General features: G+C 46.6%; 1 protein-coding gene across 4 annotated transcripts in view; it reads right to left on the bottom strand.

Annotated features, from left to right (window-relative positions):
- The window catches only part of ZNF280D (zinc finger protein 280D), a 453,315-nt gene that overhangs the window by 34,249 nt on the left and 393,463 nt on the right, over window positions 1-25,603 (bottom strand). For all 4 annotated transcript variants that reach the window (XM_069222418.1, XM_069222414.1, XM_069222417.1 and 1 more), the window contains exon 19: window positions 8,829-8,878. In XM_069222418.1, the coding sequence (XP_069078519.1) occupies window positions 8,829-8,878 (50 nt within the window). The remainder of the gene's footprint in view (window positions 1-8,828; window positions 8,879-25,603) is intronic.

Below are 25,603 nucleotides of genomic sequence, written 5' to 3'. Positions count from 1 at the left end.
GGCTAGTTGATGGAAAATGGCAACTGGTACAGCAAACATGTGGTACCGATCAAGTAGTAAGACATCATACGTGGATATTTGACAGAGCAGCCAGTAATCCAGATAAGGGAATACAGCAATCCCCAATCTTTTGAGTGCCCTCACTGTTCTGAAGATCCAAAGCACTGATTTTGGTCTGAATGGAAGCACCACAAACACAAAAGTGAGTGGACGCCCACCACAAACCCCAGATGATTGCTGTGTGCTGGAAAACTAGCTGTATGAAAATATGCCTCTTGTAGGTCGAGGGACACTAACACGTCTTCCGCATCCAATGTATAGAAAACCTGAGCCAAGGACAGCATCTTAATCTTGTCCTTATGGAGTAACAAATTTAAGAATAGGACAGGATAAGGAATGATGCAACCTGCCATCCTTCTTGGGAACCAGAAGCACCAGGACTAACAACCTTTCTTATTTCCTGCTCTGGCACCAACTCCACAGCGCCCTTCTGCAGCAGTATTGCCACCTTCTGCTTCAGGATGGGCAGACGTTGAAAAGGAAGAGATTCTCTGAGGTGGACATTGGGAGGGGCCCCTCTACTTGTTTCCTTGCATATTCCATTTTAAATCACTGCGACATGTCATCTGCTTTTTCTCTAAATAGCTTTCAGTCAACAAATGGCTTATCCATTAGGGTAATTAAACATCACTTGAGGATCTTAACCAGGTATGGCGACAGAGCATGACCCATCACCATGGCCGCATCATTCACTGTATCTAGTGATGTCAATATAAGTTTGGGTGCCGTATGTCAGTCTTTAATGACCTCAGCTAAATGTTCTTTTAAAAGGTCGTGGAGGCTGCGGGTATCCATCACAGCCACGTCCCACAGAGGATGCATGTAGTGAGCAAATAAGGAAAAAGTGTTTATGAAGTACAAAGCCAGACTCCCAGCAGAATGTTTTCTGGCCGAGGCTTCTAGTTTTTTAGTCTCTGTCTTGAGGGCAAGATGGAAAGGATTCTATGGTATATCACATGAAGCCACCTGTAGTACTATGCTCTCCGGTGACAGATAGAAAGCTAAGAAAGGTGGGTCTACTGGGGCTGAACTATGCCTCCTAGCCATAGTCTTGTTGACAGCATGAGCTGAAAAGCTTGCTCCACGCTTCTTTAATAGGATCCATGAAGGACTCATTAAAAGGATAGGAGTGTTTCAGAAGTATATGGGGCAGGCTGAAGAATGTCTGTTAGAATGCTGGAGAAACTTCTACTGAGGACCAAGGCAGCCCCGGGCTTTCTCATTGTGCGGACACACATCATCTCAGTGGAGACCAATGGAAGGGTCTATTTCAGGTGATGTATCCAATTGTAGGGAACTGGCCTGGTGTGTGGTGGGTAACCAAGGCACTTACACCTTATTCCAGGTCCCGGTATCCCCTCTCAGTGAAGTGTAGGCAGTTTCTAGAAGCCAGGCTCTCTAGAGGTAGCTGTCGATAAGCAGCCTAAGCTTATCTAGGAGACATGCAAAGCTCATGCAATATCACAGTAGTCACACAGCACTTACACACATGAAAGAAAACACTAAGTTGCGCAAAAATAAAGGTACTGTATTTTTGGAACACAATACCACAAAATACTAGAAGGGCAACCCTCCAATAGGAGGTAAGTAATACACTAGATATATTCACTAGTAAACAGTAATATGCATAGAAAAAGTTAGAAAACAGTGCAAATAGCAAAAAACAATAGTGACTGTAGGGGGAGCCCAAACAACATACTAAAAAATGGAATGCAAACACAGGACTCCCACCTGGTACGTGGAAAGTGGAGCTGGGAGTACTAGAAAACCACAGAGGTAAGTCACATTGTGACGGATGCAGAGGCTGCCCCACGCTGGAGTGAAGATTGCAGATGGGTGCTGGTGCAGGAATTCAACCAACAGGCCTTGGCAAAAGCAAACTTGCAGTTAGTGGAAAAGTGGTGCTGCCGGGGGACTAGCAAGGCCCAGGAATTCTCAACCCAGGAAGGGAAGTCACAGGGGACCATCAGCGTCGCAGAGAGTCCACAGGAGCAGAGGCAACACCCACAGGACAGGGACAGGACAGGATGGAGCCCACGCAGCACTACAGGAAGGGATCCCATGCTGCAGGAGAACCACACAGAGGGCTATGCGTTCCAGGAAAGAGTGCTGGGGACTGGAGCTACACATCACCTGAAGATCCCTTCAAAGAGATACAAACAAGCCTTAACTGCAAAAGACGTGGTGCATGGGGGTACTGTTCTGCGTGGAAAGCAAGGGCTTACCTAAACCAAAGTTGGACAGCTGGCACAGAGGATCAAGCTACTCCTACTCCGGATCCTACTCTGGACCACCACCTGTGATGCAGGATCCACGCAGCTCAAGAGGAGAGGAGATCCACGCAGCAGGTCATTGTTGCAGCAGGTGCCTACTGATGCAGGGGAATGACTCCTTCACTCCAAGTGAGATTCCTGCTTCTTCTTGTTAAGGCTGAATAGTTGCTGTCTTCGGAGGATGCACAGCCGGGGAAATGTTGCAAAGCTGACAGGAGCCGTCGAAACAAAGTTGCAGAAGAGTCTTCTTCGTGGATTGAAACATTGTCGGTTTCAGGAGGGTCCAGTCACAGTTCCAGTGGCCAGAAGTCAAAGCGGAGGTTGCAGGGGAGTCCTACTGGAATCTTGAAAGCCAAATCTGAAGACCCACCCAAGAGAGACCCCTAAATAGCCCTGAAAGGGGGACTGGTCACCTAGCCAGGTATGCACCTATCAGGAGGGGGCTCTGATGTCACCTGCCTAGCCTGGTCACTTTGATACTCCCAGTGCTCCCTGCCAACCTTGGAAACATGATGGCAGAACCCTGGGACCCTCAGGAGAAGCTCTGAGCACCACCCTTGGGGTGGTGATGGACAGGGGAGTGGTCACTCCCCTTTCCATTGTCCAGTTTTGTGCCAGGGCAGGGACTCCCTGAACCAGTGTGGAATGGTTTATGCATGGAGGGCACCAAATGTGTCCTTCAAAGCATACCAGTGGCTTGGGGAGGCTACCCCTCCCAAGCTAGTCACGCCTATTTCCAAAAGGAGAGGGTGTTACCGTCCTCTCCTAAAGGAAAACGTGTGTTCTGCTTTCCTGGTCTTGATCAGATCAAGCAGCAGGAGGGCAGAAACCTGTCTGAGGGGTGGCAGAAGTTTGGGCTGCCCGGAAAACCCTCTGAGACTGGTGCAGCAATGCTGGGGGTCCTCTAAGGAGCCCCCAGAGCGCATGGAATCATACTTTCAATACCTGCAACAGTATTGGTGTATGATTCTGACATGTTTGATACCAAAAGTAATGGTACCATGATGTAGCTGGACATAGGGAGTGACCTATGTCCAGTACACGCGTAAAATGGCGTCCCCCACACTCACAGAGTCCAGGACAATGGGCCTGGAATTTGTGGGGGGCAGGGTTGCCCTCACACATAGGTACCTGCATCCTGCCCTCTGGGCTGAGAGGTCCTACCATAGGGGTGACTTACAGTGACCTGGTGCAGTGACTTGTAGTGAAAATGGGTGCATGCACCCGCTTCACACAGGCTGCAATGGCAGGCCTGCAGAACCCTTTGCATGGGCTCCCTGTGGGTGGCAGAATAAATGCTGCAGCCCAAAGAGATCCCCTGGTACCCACAATGCCCTGGGTACCATATACTAGGGACTTACATGTAGGGACTAGTATGGCAATTGTGGGAAGAAAAAGGTACAGTTACCACGTTAGAAGGGAGAGAGCATAATCACTGTGGTCCTGGTTAGCAGGATTCCAGTGAACACAGTCAAACACACTAACAAACAGACCACAAAGTGGGGGTAACCATTCTAGAAAAAAGCTTCAATCCACTGGCATTTTGCAATGTCTGAATTGGTGCCAGAGGTAATTCATTCTTTGTAAGCAAGCCTCTTAAGTATCTGAACCCATATGAAATGATTTCTTGCCAATCCTCCTTTGAGCTTGATTCCTGAAGTGAAGAATCTGCCCCTAGAACAGGAAACGTCAGGCAAACCAGTGCCAGTAGATAAGGTTGTGGTGCCAGAGACGTTGGGGTCAGTGGAGCCATAAGTGATGCAGGAGGAACTGAACGGTTGCCCTTTGATAGCTAAATTAACACTAGTTGAAGCTTGGATGAAGAGGACCTAGAAGGAGCTGGTGACTTACTCCATGATCGAAACATCTCAGTGAGTAGGAATGCTTTGCTTCCTCTTTGTACTCTTTCCAATCACTTAATGGATTGGAGGGTGGAATGAGAGACCCAGGGCAACAGAAAGACCTGGATTCTAGGTTTTCAATCAGTATGCCAGCCTTCTTTGGCTCTGGCCATATAAAGTTATAGATCTTGCCTTAATGTCCTTTGGCAACATGCTAGGAACAAGAGTGGGAGTAGTGAAATGAGACAGCACAAGCATTCTTCATGTGGGTCAGTGACTGATATTTCACCATTACAGGTTCGACAGGGCATGAACCCTGACCTTTTAGGTGGCAACAGTTTTCCTGAAAAACCAAGTAGTGAAATAATTTGTTACTATGAAGTAAAATTTATCTCGGATTGTAGTTCTAGATCTACATCAGAAATTGCAGAAAAAATTGGAACTGACATCAGTGAGGTGGGGGAATGCTTTATGCGCTTACATGGCATTACAAGGACACCATTTCCACCTCAAATACCCCCCTATTGGCACAGAGGAGTTATAAAAAATTCTAGATCCAGTCTGGCACCTGGGGGAGCGGGGGATCTGAATATTCATAGGTGGCAAATATGTAGGTAGAAGTATCCATCAGAAACATTAAAAGTAAGAGACACATTCCAAGTGTTATCGTACTGATAAACAAGTTGCTCTGATAAGCGTCTGGTTATGTGTTAACTTACTCATATCCAGACGCTGGAACATATGTCTTATCAGACACAGGCGCAATACTCTGATGTTCTTCGTATGGTGTGGTGTGGGATGGTATGGTGTGGTGATTTTCCACATTTAACATTGGTTTGATGATACTTCATCCTTTTTGGAAGAAACATGATTTCCAGCACTGGATTTCTGATATATCCAATGACGGACATAAAAACATTGGACCTTGAGCCTCGATAAGGATGATTTTGACAAAAAACATGGTTGGCTGGCTATTGGATGTGTAACCAAGCTCACAACCAACCTTTTTGTGGAAATGTGAACTAAACTGTGGGCCATATTTGGAATAAGTACTTCTGAATTGTTTGGCACTATTATTGTTTACTGGACTTTGTGAATGGTGCTTTTGTATCATTAATTATAATATTTAATTAATATAAAGCTTTTGATTCACGATCCTCAGACAACCTATGGTACCAGGAAGTGGATACCAACTTCCACTATAGGTCATTTTTGGTACCAGACCCCATAAATGTATGTTTAGGATGTATGGTTACTAGACCAGAGCTAGCCAATTAGAATTTCACTTACTGTTTGTGTTTGACATTTTGTCACCTCCACTCGATATCAGGCCTCCTCAAAATAGATGATCTCTTCCATCTGAAGTATGTAGGAATTCTTAATTTAATTAGATTCAAATGATTAACTGGCTGTGAATCTACCAAACATGAGCATATGCAGGTAATGCTTGCTATTGTAATCAATCCAGTTTAGAACAGTGTTTTGCTTATATGTGTAGAAAACATATGCTTATGTACAGTATATGAGCAACAGCAGCCCTGGGGCATGTTTTTCGAAATAAAGAAAATTCATTTTAAATGAGCAAATTTTCTGTAATACATCCATAGCAAAATTCTGCCTTAGCTAAAATGTGAGGCATGACCAGTAACAAAGGTATGTTCATAATAGGATTCTCCTATTGTCTAGCTTTAGAGTAAAATTACTATTGTTTGTATTTAAGAAAAAGACCTTTAGTTTTTAACTTTAAGCCAGTCCCAAACGTGTCAAGTAAAGTAGTAGTAGTAAAGTCACTACTGCTGCTCACCTAGTTAAGAGTAACTTGGGGGGGGTGGGGGGCTAGAGCACATTTTGTGAGGGCGAGCAGCTACTCGCTATTCATGTTCTGCTGCATTTAGTGCCATTTCTTAGTGCAAAATGAATCCTTGCCTGCATTTTGGATGTGAGGGTAAATTTTGAGCTAAGAAATAGCATTAAATGCCAGTAGCAATTTAAGAGAAAATCCTACTCCAGGTGCATATTTAGGTAGCGTTTTGAACTTGCTATTCAAGTTCTGCCGCATTTGTGATATTACTTCACACAAAAATGACCCCTTGCGCCCAAAATAGACATGAGGGTTCATTTTACACAGCTATAAAGCTAAACATAAAACTACTTTTCTCCTGTAACTGAAGTGTAATCTTGTGGAATTCTTAGGTATTTCCGAGTCATTATTCTACATGGAATTAGACAAGCTATGCCCACCCCTACACAGGAGTTCCAGGCTAGGCTATGGGAATGGAGCGCAACCCACTGAACAAGCCTAATACAAATGTAGCATTCTTCACTTACTTTAAAGTATGGGACTATTTGACATTAAGAAAGTGTTGTAAATCAACCAATGGAGCAAGATCAGCCCTGGCGTTAGCTATGAGAGGCCTTTCACTCAATGTCCTCTTCTGGCTTCTGAGACGTGCAGCATTTGGTGTATAGGAACTGAAGGTCAGGCAAATCTATTTACAGTAATTTCTAACAGACCAGTGAGCAAAGGGGATTGGTCTAGTTGGTGAAGACAGTGATTTTGTATCAAGTATGTCTGCAATAGCACTCAGAAGCGAAGGTGCTCGGGTGGCAGCATTTTAGGTACTGAATCAGAGACTTGCTTGTCCATAGATATAAACATACAGAAAGACTATGGATTGGAACCAAGCCGGGAGCACAGATATGAGGTACTGTGATTCAAAACCACGATTTGTTATGAGAGGTAATATATGTTTTTACAGATCCATTTACGTCTGGGTTTGTGCTTAGGGCGGTTTGTGATTTTCACATAAGACACTGACAGTTACTATGTCCGAGTGGGGTATTGCAGGTGGTCAACATAATTCCTGACATCCACGTTATCCGCGCACAAATGACCGTTATTGCAACAGCCACACAGTATTCATTAAAAAGAACTCTCAAAGGTCAGTACAACCAATGTCATTGGAGACATCTTGAGGGTTAAAAGGATATTACAGTCTAACGCGGACTCTCTGCAGACACAAAGCCTGTTTGCCAGCAGTTTGGAAACACAAACATTTCAAATATTTAATGTGTACTCAGTGCAGCAATATCCTAGAAGCACATACCAATCACAGAGGTCTAACTTTCTTCTTGCTTAGGAGTAAACCTAGTCTAGGAGGTCTCATTCGACTGAGCCAAGTCCAGAGCGCCAGAATAGGTGGATTCATTCATTTGTGAGCAAATGCAGAAAAGTTAAGAGTTAAAATAAAATTACAGACTTTTGAGCCATGAACTGTACATGGTTGTGATAACATTACAGAATGGATTTACTGTACGGATAGCAACGGAAGACGGTGCTGGGCCTGAATTCTGTTTTGCCTAAGAAACAGCTGAGGTAAGATGTTTTTAGATGAGAGGCCGTTTTTACTTAGCAGAAAATATGTGTTTTAAATTTGCTACTGAGTGAAAACAGAAGTAGGACAACTGATACTGTACTTGTGAGACTTGCCAGTGCCTAAATATATATTGGGATAGTTTTACTTTATTCCGTGAATTAAGAGCTATGAAACTGTTTTTCTAGAGATCGTTTATAAAGTTTATTTAAATCCTGTTGCTAGCCTGACTGAACTATGGCTAGCTAGTGTGCATAATTAAATTAATCTGTTTAATGAGATCTTTTAGAACAACAATGCAATAGCATTTAATCTAACTGTAAATTCAGAGTAAATTCACAATGAGCTTGGTATTTGTAGCCCTTTATCCAAGTGCAGATTACTTTTCTAACGCGAGGCCATAAACTTGACATCCAGACGGTCACCCAATATTCTATTAATAAAATAGATTCTAAACGCAGAACTCAAATATATTAATCAAGCAGCCTAATTTCCCTGCAGTCACGTGGCTTCCTACTGTTGTGAGCTGCACAACGTCAAGGATCACCAAAAATGGCCAGTGTGCATGAGGATACCTTGGAAATCGAAGTCATTGCAAACACAATGGGTGAGGATGAACAAAGTTGCAACAAGTCAGGCAGATGCATAACATTCAACAAGATGCATGTACCAGAGGCACAAACCTGTCCATAACACATTCATACAACAGAGGAGGAAAAAAAAACACAAACATTTTGCCCCAGAAAATAACAATTATGAAGCAAAATGAAACGAAAAAAATACTGTCAATAAGAAAGATTTTTTTTTAAAAAGTGACAGTCTGAAGACAGTGCTTAGTATTTCTGCTCCAGTGCAGAAAAACTAACTTATAAACCTAATGCAACTGAACAGAAACCAAGATTGCAATAGCAGCCTGCTGTCTGAAATTGTTAAATATTTCCTTAAAAAGACTTCCAGCCATTATTTCATATTTTCTAGTGGTCCCCTACATGAAGTAGAAAATAAAAACTTTTATCAATCAGGCTAAAAAGTTATACTTTAACAAGCATTGCAGTTTACAAACAAAACAGGACATTTGTCTTTAGATAAGCTCTAAGACTTTTCCGTAATCTGTTGTACTCAATTGGCAGTTTCATGATCTTGCCCACAGGTACAGTTACTTGTCAATAATTATTAATAAGATCCTGTGACTGAGAAACTGAAAGTTGGAATTTATACTTCATTACAACTCAAAATGTAATATTTCATTTAATAATGAAGCAATAACGTGTCATAACAACCTGTTGTGTGATGCACCGTCTTCATTTAACTCAACAAGCCTGGAGTGCTCCTGAAATGTTTTTTTTTTAAAGAAAATGGCGTTAATTTCATTGAAAACAATCGAAATACATCATATTTGTAAACAGATTTACAACTGTTTATTAGAGGCATTTTCAGGTTGATGATAATACAGATCTCATCTAATGTAAAATAAGTAAATCTTGATCTACTAATAATCCTGTTGACTGTTTTGTATTATGCATATACAGGGAGTGCAGAATTATTAGGCAAATGAGTATTTTGACCACATCATCCTCTTTATGCATGTTGTCTTACTCCAAGCTGTATAGGCTCGAAAGCCTACTACCAATTAAGCATATTAGGTGATGTGCATCTCTGTAATGAGAAGGGGTGTGGTCTAATGACATCAACACCCTATATCAGGTGTGCATAATTATTAGGCAACTTCCTTTCCTTTGGCAAAATGGGTCAAAAGAAGGACTTGACAGGCTCAGAAAAGTCAAAAATAGTGAGATATCTTGCAGAGGGATGCAGCACTCTTAAAATTGCAAAGCTTCTGAAGCGTGATCATCGAACAATCAAGCGTTTCATTCAAAATAGTCAACAGGGTCGCAAGAAGCGTGTGGAAAAACCAAGGCGCAAAATAACTGCCCATGAACTGAGAAAAGTCAAGCGTGCAGCTGCCACAATGCCACTTGCCACCAGTTTGGCCATATTTCAGAGCTGCAACATCACTGGAGTGCCCAAAAGCACAAGGTGTGCAATACTCCGAGACATGGCCAAGGTAAGAAAGGCTGAAAGACGACCACCACTGAACAAGACACACAAGCTGAAACGTCAAGACTGGGCCAAGAAATATCTCAAGACTGATTTTTCTAAGGTTTTATGGACTGATGAAATGAGAGTGAGTCTTGATGGGCCAGATGGATGGGCCCGTGGCTGGATTGGTAAAGGGCAGAGAGCTCCAGTCCGACTCCGACGCCAGCAAGGTGGAGGTGGAGTACTGGTTTGGGCTGGTATCATCAAAGATGAGCTTGTGGGGCCTTTTCGGGTTGAGGGTGGAGTCAAGCTCAACTCCCAGTCCTACTGCCAGTTCCTGGAAGACACCTTCTTCAAGCAGTGGTACAGGAAGAAGTCTGCATCCTTCAAGAAAAACATGATTTTCATGCAGGACAATGCTCCATCACACGCGTCCAAGTACTCCATAGCGTGGCTGGCAAGAAAGGGTATAAAAGAAGGAAATCTAATGACATGGCCTCCTTGTTCACCTGATCTGAACCCCATTGAGAACCTGTGGTCCATCATCAAATGTGAGATTTACAAGGAGGGAAAACAGTACACCTCTCTGAACAGTGTCTGGGAGGCTGTGGTTGCTGCTGCACGCAATGTTGATGGTGAACAGATCAAAACACTGACAGAATCCATGGATGGCAGGCTTTTGAGTGTCCTTGCAAAGAAAGGTGGCTATATTGGTCACTGATTTGTTTTTGTTTTGTTTTTGAATGTCAGAAATGTATATTTGTGAATGTTGAGATGTTATATTGGTTTCACTGGTAATAATAAATAATTGAAATGGGTATATATTTGTTTTTGTTGAGTTGCCTAATAATTATGCACAGTAATAGTCACCTGCACACACAGATATCCCCCTAACATAGCTAAAACTAAAAACAAACTAAAAACTACTTCCAAAAATATTCAGCTTTGATATTAATGGGTTTTTTGGGTTCATTGAGAACATGGTTGTTGTTCAATAATAAAATTAATCCTCAAAAATACAACTTGCCTAATAATTCTGCACTCCCTGTAGGTGTCCTGGCTGCTAAAAGTACAAGTTACTTACCTTCGGTAACGAAATATCTGGTAGAGACATATTCTAGTTGCAGATTCCTTACCTTAGAATTTCCCCCCAGGCGTCAGACTGGATCCAGAGATTTTTTCTTTGAGCAATACCCTTGTGCGTCGGTAGGTGGCGTTGGTCGACTGCGCAGGCGTCGTAGTTGCCGTGAGTAGTACATAGACGCCGCCCTCGCGCAGTGACGTCAGTTTCTTTTAACGACTTTCCACACCAGAGCGCAGAGCCGATAAGAACACTGATATTGGTGCGCCAGAGCTAAGGACCTGAAAGGGGAATCCCTGTCCCTAGAAACCAGTTCGCAAGCGGGAAGGATGGGTGGGCGGTAAGGAATCTGCAACTAGAATATGCCTCTACCAGAAATTTCATTACCGAAGGTAAGTAACTTGTACATCTGATAGAGACTTCTAGTTGCAGATTCCTTACCTTAGAATAGATACCCAAGCAATGCCATCCTCAGTGGTGGGCTGCGAACTAAGATCATACTAGGAAGTCCTGCAGGACCGAACGACCAAAGTAGCTGTCCCGACGGACCTGACTGTACAAGCAGAAATGTTTAGCAAACATGTGCAGGGATGCCCATGTAGCTGCCTGGCAGATATCTAGGACAGGAACTCTGCATGCTAACTCAGTGGATGCAGCATTGGCCCTGGTAGAATGAGCCCGCAAGCCTTCAGGAGGTTGCTTTTCCGCCAAAGCGTAGCACATTTTGATGCAAAGAATCACCCATCTAGAGATGGTACGTTTCTGCACCGCCTTCCCTTTCTTCGCACCCACATAGCCAACAAAGAATTGATCGTCCACCTGGAAGTCTTTAGTATGATTGAGGTAGAACGCCAATGCTCTTTTTGGGTCCAGACGGTGGAGTGCCTCCTCCTCATGGGAAGGATGTAGGGGTGCGTAGAAAGTAGGCAAAGTGATGGACTGGCCTACATGAAACGGTGTACCCACCTTAGGAAGGAAGGAAGCTCTAGTGCGTAACACCACTTTGTCGGGATGTACGGACAAGTACGGAGGCTTTGAAGAAAGGGCCTGAAGCTCACTCACCCTGCGAGCAGAGGTGATGGCGATAAGATAGACAGTTTTGAATGTGAGGAGCTGTAAGGGACAATTATGCATAGGCTCAAAGGGAGTACATATCAAGAAAGTAAGTACAAGATTAAGATCCCACTGAAGCATGAAGAAGTGAGTGGGAGGAAATAAGTGAGTGAGCTCCTTTAAGAACCTACTCACAAGAGGAGGTTTAAAGAGTGAGGGCTGATCAGGAAGCCTAAGAAAGGCGGAAATGGCAGACAGATACCCCTTAAGGGTGCCCAATGCAGAGCCCTGCTGGGCTAAGGAAAGAATGAATAGAAAAACCTCTGAAAGAGGGGCAGATAGGGGGTCAACCGATTTGTTGGTGCACCATGCCACAAATTTATTCCAATGACAGGCGTATACAGTTTTAGTCGAGGGACGCCTGGCTGCCAAGATAACATTGCAGACTTTGGGCGGAAGGGCAAATGCCGTCAACAGTTGCCGCTCAAACTCCACGCATGAAGGCGGAGGTTGGACAGGTTCGGGTGGAGGACCGTCCCCTGCTGCTGCGACAGAAGATCAGCCCGAAGAGGCAGTCTGAGTGGAGGATCGATGGACATGCTCAGTAGCTCGGATAGCACACTCTTCGAGCCCAGTCCGGAGCCACCAAGATAACTTGGGCCTGGCCGCTCTTGATCTTCTTGAGAACTCTGGGCAGAAGAGGGATAGGTGGGAAGGCGTAAAGGAGGGCGGATTTCCACTCAAGACGAAAAGTGTCTCCGAGTGAGTGCCGCCTTGGAAACTCCACCTCGCAAAATAGCTGAGATTGCACCTTCTCTGCGGAGGCGAACAGATCTAACTAAGGCTCTCCCCACATGAGAAAGAAACCTTGCACCACCTCCAGATGGAGACGCCATTCGTGATCAACAGTGCGTCGGCGGCTGAGTTTGTCTGCTCTGGTGTTGAGAGAGCCAGCCAGATGTTGAACCATCAGGGTAATGCCCTGATGTTCCAGCCATGTCCAGAGGCGTAGTGCCTCTTGACATAGGGTGCAGGACCCTACCCGCCTTGTTTGTTGGAGTACCACATGGCGGTAGTGTTGTCCCTGAAAACCTGCACCACTTTCCCTTTGAGAGAGAGAAGGAATGCTTTCAACGCAAGTCTGGTCGCTCAGAGCTCCAGCATGTTTATGTGGAGTCCCGACTCCGCCAGAGACCAGAGGCCTCTGATCTCCGCCACTCCCATGTGGCCGCCCCAACACAGAAGTGACGCATCTGTCACTACTGAGAGATCTGGTTGGGGAAGGGAGAGGGATCTGCTATTGACCCAATTGGGATTCGAAAGCCACCACTGCAGGTCTTTCGCAGTCCCCTCCGAGATCTGGACCATGTCGGAGAGATTCCCCTGATGCTGCGCGCACTGGAACTTCAAGTCCCACTGCAGAGCCTGCATATGCCACCTGGCATGTGTTACTAGCAGGATGCAGGAGGCCAAGAGGCCCAGCAGCCTCAGAGTCTGTCTCACCGAAACCCAAGACCAAGGCTGAAAGATCGGAATCATAGCATGAATGTCTTGGACTCTCTTTTGGGGAGGATAAGCCTGAAACCGCACAGTGTTCAGAACTGCCCCGATGAAAGGGAGCATCTGAGAGGGAGTCAGGTGTGACTTCGGCACGTTGACAGTGAACCCCAACTGGTGCAGGAGGTTCGCCGTAGTATGGAGGTGTGAGACCACTGTCTGGGGGGAAGGCGCCATCAACAGCCAGTTGTCTAGGAAGGGGAAGACTGAGACCCCTAACCTGCGCAGATGAGCTGCAACCACCACCATCACTTTCGTGAACACCCGAGGGGCGCTGGTAAGGCCGAAAGGGAGCATGGTAAACTGAAAGTGCTCGTGACCTACTACGAATCTCAGGTAATGTCTGTGGGCAGGCAGGATGGGGATGTGGAAATAAGCGTCTTGCAAGTCCAACGCTACCAACAAATCTTCTGGGTCTAAGGCAGACAGAACCTGAGCCAGGGTGAGCATTTTGAACTTCTCCTTCTTGAGGAAGTAGTTCAGGTCCCGAAGACCTAGGATAGGGCGCAAGCCTTTGTCCTTCTTTGGTATCAGAAAGTAGTGGGAATAACAACCACGACCTACTTCTGGCAAGAGAGCCGCGACTTCCTGGCGGAGAAGCCCCAAATGATCCTCCGAAAGGGGATGGAAGGATGGTGGCATGTGTGGTGGTGCGGATTCGAAAGGAGGGAGTAGCCTTTCTGAAATATTTGCAAAACCCACCAGTCCGTGGTGATATGTTCCCAGTGGGGCAGATGATGGCGGATTCTGCCTCCTACTGGGCGGGAGTGAGGGGACGGACTAGGAAGGTTTGGATGCTGCTGCGGGGGCAGGGGTTGACTGGACAGACCTCTGGTTCCCTGTCCCGCGACCTCGTGGGATTCCGCACCCCGGCCACGCATAGGCTCTCCAGCGTGCATGGCCCGGTGGCTGGGTTGAGGACGTGACAGGGCGCCCCTTCCGTGGCCACGAAACAGATGAAAAGCAGACTGTTGGGGGCGTGTGCTGGCAGAAAGGCCAAGGGACCGAGCCGTAGCCCTGGACTCCTTAAACCTCTCTAAGACAGAGTCCGCTTTGTCTCCGAAGAGACATGTGCAGTCAAAGGGCATGTTCATGAGTGACTGTTGGACATCCCCCGAAAAACCAGAAGTACGTAACCAGGCATGGGGCCTCAAGGCCACTGTCGCAGCAACCGATCTGCCCAGTCGGTCGTATCCAGCCCACAACAGATGGTGAATTTTGCCACGTCTCTCCCGTCTTTGACTGCTTGGGAGACGATAGCACGGGCCTCCTCCGGTATCTGCGGCAGGACTTGCGCAACCGTATCCCACAGGGAGTGGGAATAATGGCCCCAATAGGCATGCGGTGTTCACGGACCGCAGCTCGAGGCTGGAGAGGAAGAAAACAACTTCTTACCAAACTGTTCCAGCCTTTTGGATTCCCTATCCGGGGGTGCGGAAGGGAACGCGCCAGAAAAAGAGGACGCCTGGATAACAAGACTCTCAGGCTTAGGATGTTGGGACAGGAACTTCGAGTCGTTTGGCGCAGGCAGATGGCAGCAAGCGATCGTCCTGTTCACAGGAGCCCCTGTGTTGGGTTTGGACCAAGTACCCAAAAGGACGTCAGTGAGGGCTTCATTAAATGGAAGAAGGGGTTCAGAAGTAGAAGCCCCAGGCTGAAGCACCTCTGTCAGGAGGTTAGACCTGACTTTGACAGTAGGTAGCTCAAGGCCAAGGACCTCAGCCACCCTACTAACCACCATACCATAGGGAGCTCCCTCCGCCATAGCCACAGTAGGAGGAGACAGCATGCCAGAGTCAGGAGAAGTATCAAGACCACTAGCTTCGCCCAAGTCCTGTGCCCAGTCAATAGTAGGGTCCTTCCTGGTATTCATAAGGGTCGAGGGACCCCTCCAATTCCTCCCCATAATCGTACCCATAGGAAAATGGGTCAGAATCCGACCTCGGGTGAATAGGGCCCGCCGAAATCAGCCGACGCCGCTCCGACTCAGAGTCGTCGGGGATGAGAATGGGGTCGACGTCGATAGTGGGCACTACCGACGTCGAGAGCGTTGCTGAACGACCCGACGCCGGCAAAGGTCTCGACTGTGCGACTGGCGTCGGGGCGTATCCGCGCACAGATTCAGAGGCGACCTCGGTGGCCAAAGCTGCCGGCGCAGAACCCGAAGGCCCCTTGGCCAAGCCCCTTGGGCCCGAAGGTGCTGTATCGGGGTCGGCACGCCCAAAGATGAGACGCATGGCCTCTTAAAACTGAGTTGGGCGGGGGTCGCTCTGGCTCCGGGATACTCGGGGAAGTGCAGAGCCGACCCAGGCGTAGGTTCCGAGGACGGAGGCCTACTCCGTTGACGCTCGTCCCATGTTGTGTCGGCCGAGCAACGGGGTGAAGTCGGAGAGCGATGGGACTTCTTCTACGACTTTTTTCTTACCGTGACCCGACGATTTCAATGACGACGAGTGGTGGTGGCTCCGCAACCGATCAAGAACTTCCTCTCAAGCAAGATCGGGACTTATGCGGAGTTGAGGGCCGGGCCGCCATCAGCTTTAGGGACAGCTCCCTCAAAGCCTTCAGACGTATCGCCCGCCACTCGGAGCATGACTTCAGGTCGTGGTCACGTGCGAGGCACCACAGACAGACACGATGAGGGTCGGTCACAGACATCATGCGGTGGCAGTCCTCGCAGGGCTTGAACCCGGTCTTCGGGGACACCCTCGACGCACCAAGTTCGCACCAAAAAAGTTGACAAAACGGTTGAATTCGGACCAAAAATAGCCGAGGGTAGCTCTCTCTCGGATCAGCACGTGGCGCAGAAAGAAAAGAACTGACGTCACTGCGCGAGGGCGGCGTCTATGTACTACTCCCGACGTCATCACGGCAACCACGACGCCTACGGAGTCGACCGACGCCACCTACCGACGTGCAAGGGTATTGCTCGAAGAAAAAATCTCCGGATCCAGTCTGACTCCTGGGGGAAAATTCTAAGGTAAGGAATCTGCAACTAGAAGTCTCTATCAGATACACATTTTGCATGAAGGCTAACAATTACATAAATATTAGATATTGTTATAGTCTAACTTACTGTATTGAAGGACCCACTGAACATTTGGGAAAAGCTTCCAAACTTACCAACCCTAATTCTTTAGGATTTAGGTGTGAACTTGAAATATTATCTTCATTAATATAAGTAAGTTATAAGTATTGTATGTGAAATGAACAAATTACTCACCTCTGGTAATGTTCTTTTGTGGCGGATACTCTAACAGCAGATTTCTCACCTTTAAGTACCCTCAGGTCCACGACTGGATTTGAAACATTTAACCCCTTTGCTGCCAGGCCTTTTCCCCCCTCAGCTGCCAGGCCATTTTTTTGGCTATTTGGTGCAGTTTGCGCTTAGGCCCTCATAATGTTTTGTCCACATAAGCTACCCACGCCAAATTTGCGTCCTTTTTTTCCAACATTCTAGGGATGCTAGAGGTACCCAGAGTTAGTGGTTTCCCCTGAAGGAGACCAAGAAATTAGCCAAAATACATCAATAATTTCGTTAAAAAACAAAATGGGGAAAAAAGGGCTGCAGAAGGCGGCTTGTGTTTTTTACCCTGAAAAGGGCATCAACAAAGGGTTTGCAGTGCTAAAATCACCATCTTCCCAGCTTTCAGGAACAGGCAGACTTAAATCAGAAAACCCAATTTTTCAACACAATTTCGGCATTTTACTTGGACAAACCCCATTTTTACTATTTTTGTGCTTTCAGCCTCCTTCCAGTTAGTGACAGAAATGGGTGTGAAACCAATGCTGGATTCCGGACAGCTAAACATTTCTGAAAATTAGACAAAATTCTGAATTCAGCAAGGGGTCCTTTGTGTGGATCATTCAAGGTTTTCCTACAGAAAATAACAGCTAAAATAAACACATACTGAAATTGATGTGAAAAAAGAGCCATATCTGTCCACATTTTCTTCCAGCTAGGGCTGATTTTTTAAAGCAATCTACTGTTACGTCTGCTGGACTATTCTGGTTGCGGGGATATTTAGGGCTTGTAGGTTCATCAAGAACACTATCTACCCAGAGCCAATGAGTTTCCATTGTACACCGGGTATACAGCAATTCATAGGTATAGGGGCAACAAACCATATACTCCAAAAGTGGAATGCGAACCACGAATGGACCCCAAACCTATGTGAGCTCATAGAGGGTCGCTGGGACTGAAAGAAAACAGTGAGGGTTAGAAAAATAGCCCACCCCAAGACCCTGTAAGGTAGGTGTAAAGTGCACCTACAACCCCCAGAGAGCACAGAAGTTGTGATAGGGGGATTCTGCAAGGAAGAACAACACCAGCAATGCAACAACAGTGGATTTCCAGACCTGAGTACCTGTAAGACAAAGGGACCAAGTCCAAGAGTTGCGACAGTGTCGAGAGTGGGCAGGAGCCCAGGAAATGCCAGCTGAGGGTGCAAGGAAGCTGCCACTGGATGGAAGAAGCTTGGTGTTTTGCAAGAACGAAGAGGACTAGGAACTTCCCCTATAGAGGATGGATGTCCCACGTTGTGAAGAAGCTTGCAGAGGTGTTCCCAGGAAGATCGCAAACTAGCCTTGCTAGCTGCAAGGGTCGCAGTTAGGGTTTTTGGATGCTGCTGTGGCCCAGGAGGGACCAGGATGTCGCCACTTGGATGAGGAGACAGAGGGGGCGCCCAGCAAGTAAGGGAGCCCTCACAGAAGCAGGCAGTACCCGCAGAAGTACTGGAACAGGCACTTAGAAGAGGAGTGAACCGGAGTCCACGCGAAGTCAGAAAAGGGAGTCCCACGACGCCGGAGGACAACTCAGAAGGTTGTGCACTGCAGGTTAGAGTGTTGGGGACCCAGGCTTGGCTGTGCACGAAGGAAATCCTGGAAGAGTGCACAGGAGCCGGAGCAGCTGCAAATCACGCAGTACCCAGCAATGCAGTCTAGCGTGGGGAGGCAAGGACTTACCTCCACCAAACTTGGACTGAAGAGTCACTGGACTGTGGGAGTCACTTGGACAGGGTTGCTGAGTTCCAGGGACCACGCTCGTCGTGCTGAGGGGACCCAGAGGACCGGTGATGCAGTCTTTTGTTGCCTCCGGTTGCAGGGGGAAGATTCCGTCGACCCATGGGAGATTTCTTCAGAGCTCCTGGTGCAAGAAGGAGGCAGGATACCCCCAGAGCATGCACCACCATGAAACAGGCGAGAAAGCCGGCAGGATGAAGCCATACAAGGTTGCAGTAGTCGTCTTTGCTACTTTGTTGCGGTTTTGCAGGCGTCCTGAGCAGTCAGCAGTCGATCCTTTGGCAGAAGGTGAAGAGGAAGATGCAGAGGAACTCTGGTGAGCTCTTGCATTCGGTATCTGAAGAATTACCCAAAGCAGAGACCCTAAATAACCAGAAAAGGAGGTTTGGCTACCTAGGAAGGAGGATAGGCTAGTAAGAAAGGTAAGAGCCTATCAGAAGGAGTCTCTGACGTCACCTGATGGCACTGGCCACTCAGAGCAGTCCAGTGTGCCAGCAACACCTCTGTTTCCAAAATGGCAGAGGTCTAGGGGACACTGGAGGAGCTCTGGGCACCTCCCCTGGGAGGTGCAGGTCAGGGGAGTGGTCACTCCCCTTTCCTTTGTCCAGTTTCGCGCCAGAGCAGGGCTGGGGGATCCCTAAACCGGTGTAGACTGGCTTATGCAGAGATGGGCAGCATCTGTGCCCATCAAAGCATTTCCAGAGGCTGGGGGAGGCTACTCCTCCCCAGCCATAAAACCTATTTCCAAAGGGAGAGGGTGTCACACCCTCTCTCAGAGGAAATCCTTTGTTCTGCCTTCCTGGGCCAGGGCTGCCTGGACCCCAGGAGGGCAGAAACCTGTCTGAGGGGTTGGCAGCAGCTGCAGTGGAGACCCTGGAAAGGCAGTTTGTCAGTACCCGGGTTCTGTGCTGGAGACCCGGGGATCATGGAATTGTCCCCCCAATGCCATAATGGCATTGGGGTGACAATTCCATGATCTTAGACATGTTACATGGCCATGTTCGGAGTTACCATTGTGACGCTATACATAGGTAGTGACCTATGTATAGTGCACGCGTGAAATGGTGTCCCCGCACTCACAAAGTCCGGGGAATTTGCCCTGAACAATGTTGGGGCACCTTGGCTAGTGCCAGGGTGCCCACACACTAAGTAACTTTGCACCCAACCTTCACCAGGTGAATGTCATACATAGGTGACTTATAAGTTACTTAAGTGCAGTGGTAAATGGTTGTGAAATAACGTGGACGTTATTTCACTCAGGCTGCACTGGCAGGCCTGTGTAAGAATAGTCAGATCTCCCTATGGGTGGCAAAAGAAATGCTGCAGCCCATAGGGATCTCCTGGAACCCCAATACCCAGGGTACCTCAGTACCATATACTAGGGAATTATAAGGGTGTTCCATTATGCCAATGTGAATTGATGAAATTGGTCACTAGCCTGTTAGTGACAATTTGGAAAGCAGAGAGAGCATAACCACTGAGGTTCTGGTTAGCAGGGCCTCAGTGAGACAGTCATCACATAGGGAACACATACAGGGCACACGTATGAGCACTGGGGCCCTGCCTGGCAGGCTCCCAGTGACACATAGACTAAAACAACATATATACAGTGAAATATGGGGGTAACATGCCAGGCAAGATGGTACTTTCCTACACCTTTATATTTCCAAAATGGGCACAAGATAAGGTGTTGAGAAGCAGTGGTTATTTGCACATCTTTGAATTCCGAGGTCCCCATACTAGCATGTGAATTACAGGGCATTTCTCAAAAATACTTTTTTACACACTATCTTACATTTGGAGGGAAAAAATGTAGAGAAAGACAAGGGGCAATAACACTTATTTCGCTATTCTGTGTTCCCTCAAGTCTCCCGATAAAAATTGTACCTCCCTTGTGTGAGTAGGCCTCCTGCCCGCAACAGGAAATGCCCCAAAACACAATGTGGACACATCACATTTTCCCAAAGAAAACTGACCTCTTTTTTGTAAAGTGTCTAGCTGTGGATTTGGCCTCCAGCTCAGCCGGCACTTAGAGGAACCTAGCAAACCTATCAATTTTAGTTAAAACTAGACACTTGTTGGAATTCAGAATGAGGTGACGTGGGGCTCTAACCAGGTTCGGTTACCCAGAATCCTGATCAAACCTCAACATCTGGCAAAAAAAAAAAAAATTCCTCACATTTTGGTGATAGAAAGTTTTGGAATCTGGGAGAAGCCACAAATTCCATAATTTCCCCAAGTCTCCCGATAAAAATGGTACCTCACTTGTGTTAGTAGGCCTAGTGCCTGCAAAAGGAAATGCCCTGAAACACTACATGGCCACATCAAAATTATCAATTACAAAACTACCTGTTTTTGCGGGGGTGAAGGGCACCTGCATACTTGGTCCAGGGCTCAGCAGCCATCTAGGGAAACCTACCAAACCCAGACATTCCTGAAAACTAGACACCCGAGGGAGTCAAGGAGGTGTGACATGCGTGGATCCCCAGTGTTTTCTTACCAGAGTCCTCAGCAAACCTCAAAATTATCTAAAAAAATAAAATAAAAAATAATGAAAATGTCACTTACCCAGTGTACATCTGTTCGTGGCATCAGTCGCAGTAGATTCGCATGTTCTGCAATAGCTCGCCATCTGGTGTTGGGCCGGAGTGTTACAAGTTGTTTTTCTTCGAAGAAGTCTTTCGAGTCACGGGACCGAGTGACTCCTCCTTTTGTCTCCATTGCGCATGGGCGTCGACTCCATCTTCGATTGTTTTTCCCCGCAGAGGGTGAGGTAGGAGTTGAATTGTAGTAATAGTGCCCATGCAATGGAGTGACTAAGTATGCACCTATTTAAGGTTGAGATGATACATATATAAATAATTGAAGGTAACTTCCAAACTGCTACAGGCTCCCGGGGAGGCGGGTGGGCACATGCGAATCTACTGCGACTGATGCCACGAACAGATGTACACTGGGTAAGTGACATTTTCAGTTCGATGGCATCTGTCGCTGTAGATACGCATGTTCTGCATAGACTAGTAAGCAGTTATTTCCCCAAAAGCGGTGGATCAGCCTGTAGGAGTGGAAGTAGTCTGAAATAATGTCCTTAATACGGCTTGACCTACTGTGGCTTGTTGTGCGGATAACACGTCTACACAGTAGTGCTTGGTGAATGTGTGAGGCGTAGACCATGTGGCTGCCTTACATATTTCTTGCATTGGGATGTTTCCTAGAAAGGCCATGGTAGCACCTTTCTTTCTGGTTGAGTGTGCCCTTGGTGTAATGGGCAGCTGTCGTTTAGCTTTAAGGTAGCAGATTTGGATGCATTTAACTATCCATCTGGCTATACCTTGTTTTGAAATTGGGTTTCCTGCGTGAGGTTTTTGAAATGCAATAAAGAGTTGTTTAGTCTTTCTGATGTTTTTTGTTCTGTCAATGTAATACATCAATGCTCTTTTGACATCTAATGTATGTAGTGCCCTTTCAGCTACGGTATCTGGCTGTGGAAAGAACACTGGAAGTTCCACTGTTTGATTTAGATGGAACGGTGAAATAACCTTTGGCAAAAATTTAGGATTGGTCCTTAGGACGACTTTATTTTTGTGTAGTTGTATAAAAGGTTCCTGTATAGTAAACGCCTGAATCTCGCTTACTCTTCTCAGGGAAGTAATGGCGATGAGAAATGCCACCTTCCAGGTTAGGAACTGTATGTCGCAGGAGTGCATGGGTTCAAAAGGTGGACCCATAAGTCTAGTTAGGACAACATTTAGGTTCCATGAAGGAACAGGTAGTGTTCTTGGTGGTATAATTCTCCTAAGGCCCTCCATGAATGCTTTAATGACTGGTATTTTATATAGGGAAGTTGAATAGGTAGTTTGCAGGTATGCAGATATTGCTGCAAGGTGAATCTTAATGGAAGAGAAAGCTAGGTTAGATTTTTGTAAGTGAAGCAAGTAACCCACTACATGTTCTGGAGTTGTGTGTAATGGTTGTATTTGATTAATATGGCAGTAGCAAACAAACCTCTTCCATTTACTTGCATAGCAGTGCCTGGTGGATGGCCTTCTTGCTTGTTTTATGACTTCCATACATTCTTGGGTAAGTTGTAAGTGCCCGAATTCTAGGATTTCAGGAGCCAGATTGCTAGATTCAGCGATGCTGGATCTGGGTGTCTGATCTTTTGGTTGTGCTGTGTCAACAGATCTGGCCTGTTGGGCAATTTGATGCAGGGTACCACTGATAGGTCTAGCAGCGTTGTGTACCAGGGTTGCCTTGCCCAAGTTGGTGCTATCAATATGAGTTTGAGTTTGCTTTGACTGAGTTTGTTTACCAGGTAAGGAAGGAGAGGGAGAGGAGGAAAAGCGTAAGCAAATATCCCTGACCAGTTCATCCATAGGGCATTGCCTTGGGATTGTTTGTGTGGGTATCTGGATGCGAAGTTTTGGCATTTTGCGTTCTCCCTTGTCGCAAACAAGTCTATCTGAGGTGTTCCCCAGAGTTTGAAATAAGTGTTCAGAATTTGGGGGTGAATTTCCCATTCGTGGACCTGTTGGTGATCTCGAGAGAGATTGTCTGCGAGTTGATTTTGTATCCCTGGTATAAACTGTGCAATTAGGCGAATTTGGTTGTGAATTGCCCAATGCCAAATTTTTTGTGCTAGCAGGCTTAACTGCGTGGAGTGCGTCCCCCCCTGCTTGTTTAGATAATACATTGTTGTCATGTTGTCTGTTTTGACGAGAATGTATTTGTGAACTATTATTGGTTGGAAAGCTTTTAGTGCTTGAAAAACTGCTAGAAGTTCTAGGTGATTGATATGCAGTTTTGTTTGATGTACGTTCCATTGTCCTTGTATGCTGTGTTGATCGAGGTGTGCTCCCCACCCTGTCATGGAAGCATCTGTTGTTATTACGTATTGTGGCACTGGGTCTTGGAAAGGCCGCCCCTTGTTTAAATTTATGTTGTTCCACCACAGAAGCGAGAGGTAAGTTTGGCGGTCTATTAACACCAGATCTAGAAGGTGACCCTGTGCTTGTGACCATTGTGATGCTAGGCACTGTTGTAAGGGCCTCATGTGTAGTCTTGCGTTCGGGACAATGGCTATGCATGAAGACATCATGCCTAGGAGTTGTAGTACCATCTTTGCTTGTATCCTTTGTGTTGGATACGTGCGTTGTATGATGGTGTTGAAATTTTGAATTCTTTGTGGACTTGGAGTGGCTACTCCTTTTGATGTGTCTATTATGGCTCCCAGGTATTGTTGTACCTTGCGTGGCAGAATTTTGGATTTTGTGAAATTGACGGTGAACCCTAGTTTGAAGAGGGTTTGTATGATATGATTTGTGTGATTTGAGCACTCTATTAACGAATGGGCCTTGATTAGCCAGTCGTCTAGATATGGGAACACATGTATTTGCTGCCTTCTTGTGTGTGCTGCGACTACCGCTAGACATTTGGTAAAGACTCTTGGTGCGGTTGTTAATCCGAAAGGCAGTACCTTGAATTGGTAATGTATTCCTTTGAATACAAACCTTAGGTATTTCCTGTGCGATGGGTGTATTGGTATATGGAAATAAGCATCCTTGAGGTCTAAAGTTGCCATGTAGTCGTGCAGTTTTAGCAATGGCAATACTTCTTATAGTGTGACCATGTGGAAGTGGTCTGATTTGATGAAAGTGTTCACTACTCTGAGGTGTAGGATTGGTCTCAGTGTTTTGTCCTTCTTTGGTATCAGAAAGTACAGTGAGTAAACTCCTGTGTTTATTTGTGTGTTTGGCACTAATTCGATTGCATTCTTTTGCAATAGTGCCTGCACTTCTATCTCCAGGAGATTGGAATGGTGTGTTGTTAAATTTTGTGCTTTTGGTGGTATGTTTGGAGGGAATTGTAGAAATTCTATGCAATAACCATGTTGGATAATTGCTAGAACCCAAGTGTCTGTAGTGATTTCCTCCCATGCTTTGTAATAATGACCTATTCTTCCCCCCACTGGTGTTGTGTGGAGGGGGTGAGTGACCTGTGAGTCACTGTTTAGTAGTAGGGGCTTTGGGGCTTTGAAATCTTCCTCTATTTCTAGGGAATTGCCCTCCTCTATATTGTCCCCGAAAACCTCCTCTATACTGTCCCTGGTAACTGGACGGTGTGGCTTGTGAGGTGCTGGCTTGTGTGCTTTGACCTCGAAACCCCCCTCGAAAGGGCGTTTTACGGAATGTGCTGTAATTCCCTCTGCTCTGCGGGGAGTAGAGTGCGCCCATGGCTTTGGCAGTGTCCGTATCTTTTTTGAGTTTCTCAATCGCTGTGTCCACTTCTGGACCGAACAGTTCTTTTTCATTAAAAGGCATATTGAGAACTGCTTGTTGAATCTCTGGTTTAAATCCAGACGTTCGGAGCCATGCATGCCTTCTGATAGTTACAGATGTATTAATTGTCCGTACAGCTGTATCTGCAGCGTCCATGGAGGAGCGGATCTGGTTGTTGGAAATGGTCTGTCCTTCCTCGACCACTTGCTTTGCCCTATTTTGTAAGTCCTTGGGCAGATGTTCAATGAGATGTTGCATCTCGTCCCAGTGGGCTCTGTCATAGCGCGCAAGTAGTGCCTGGGAGTTCGCGATGCGCCACTGGTTTGCAGCTTGTGCTGCGACTCTTTTACCAGCGGCATCGAACTTGCGGCTTTCTTTATCTGGGGGTGGTGCATCTCCAGATGTGTGAGAGTTGGCCCTTTTCCTAGCTGCTCCTACAACAACAGAGTCTGGTGGCAGCTGTGTAGTGATGAAAACCGGGTCCGTAGGAGGCGGCTTATACATTTTTTCCACCCTTGGTGTGATTGCCCTACTTTTGACCGGCTCCTTAAATATGTCTTTTGCGTGCCGGAGCATACCAGGGAGCATAGGCAGGCTTTGGAATGAGCTGTGGGTGGAGGAGAGTGTGTTGAACAAGAAATCATCCTCGACCTGTTCTGAGTGGAGGCTTACGTTGTGAAATTGTGCTGCTCTAGCCACCACCTGAGAGTACGCGGTGCTGTCTTCTGGTGGAGATGGCTTTGTAGGGTATGCCTCCGGGCTGTTATCTGACACTGGGGCATCGTATAGGTCCCATGCGTCCTGATCTTGGTCACCCTGGCTCATGGTGGTGTGAGCTGGGGAGTGTGATGGAGTTTGTGCTGGTGAAACGTTAATCACGGGCGGAGGAGAGGGTGGTGGTGTAACTTTTCACCACTTTTGGTTGTGGTGTTTGTTCCGTCTGGAACTCCAACCTACTCTTTCTCCTAATGGGGGGAAGGGTGCTTATTTTTCCTGTCCCCTGCTGAATGAAGATACGCTTTTG

Source organism: Pleurodeles waltl, chromosome 3_1, assembly GCF_031143425.1.
Source record: "Pleurodeles waltl isolate 20211129_DDA chromosome 3_1, aPleWal1.hap1.20221129, whole genome shotgun sequence".
Classification (NCBI taxonomy): domain Eukaryota; kingdom Metazoa; phylum Chordata; class Amphibia; order Caudata; family Salamandridae; genus Pleurodeles; species Pleurodeles waltl.
This window is presented reverse-complemented; position numbering and strand designations above follow the sequence as displayed.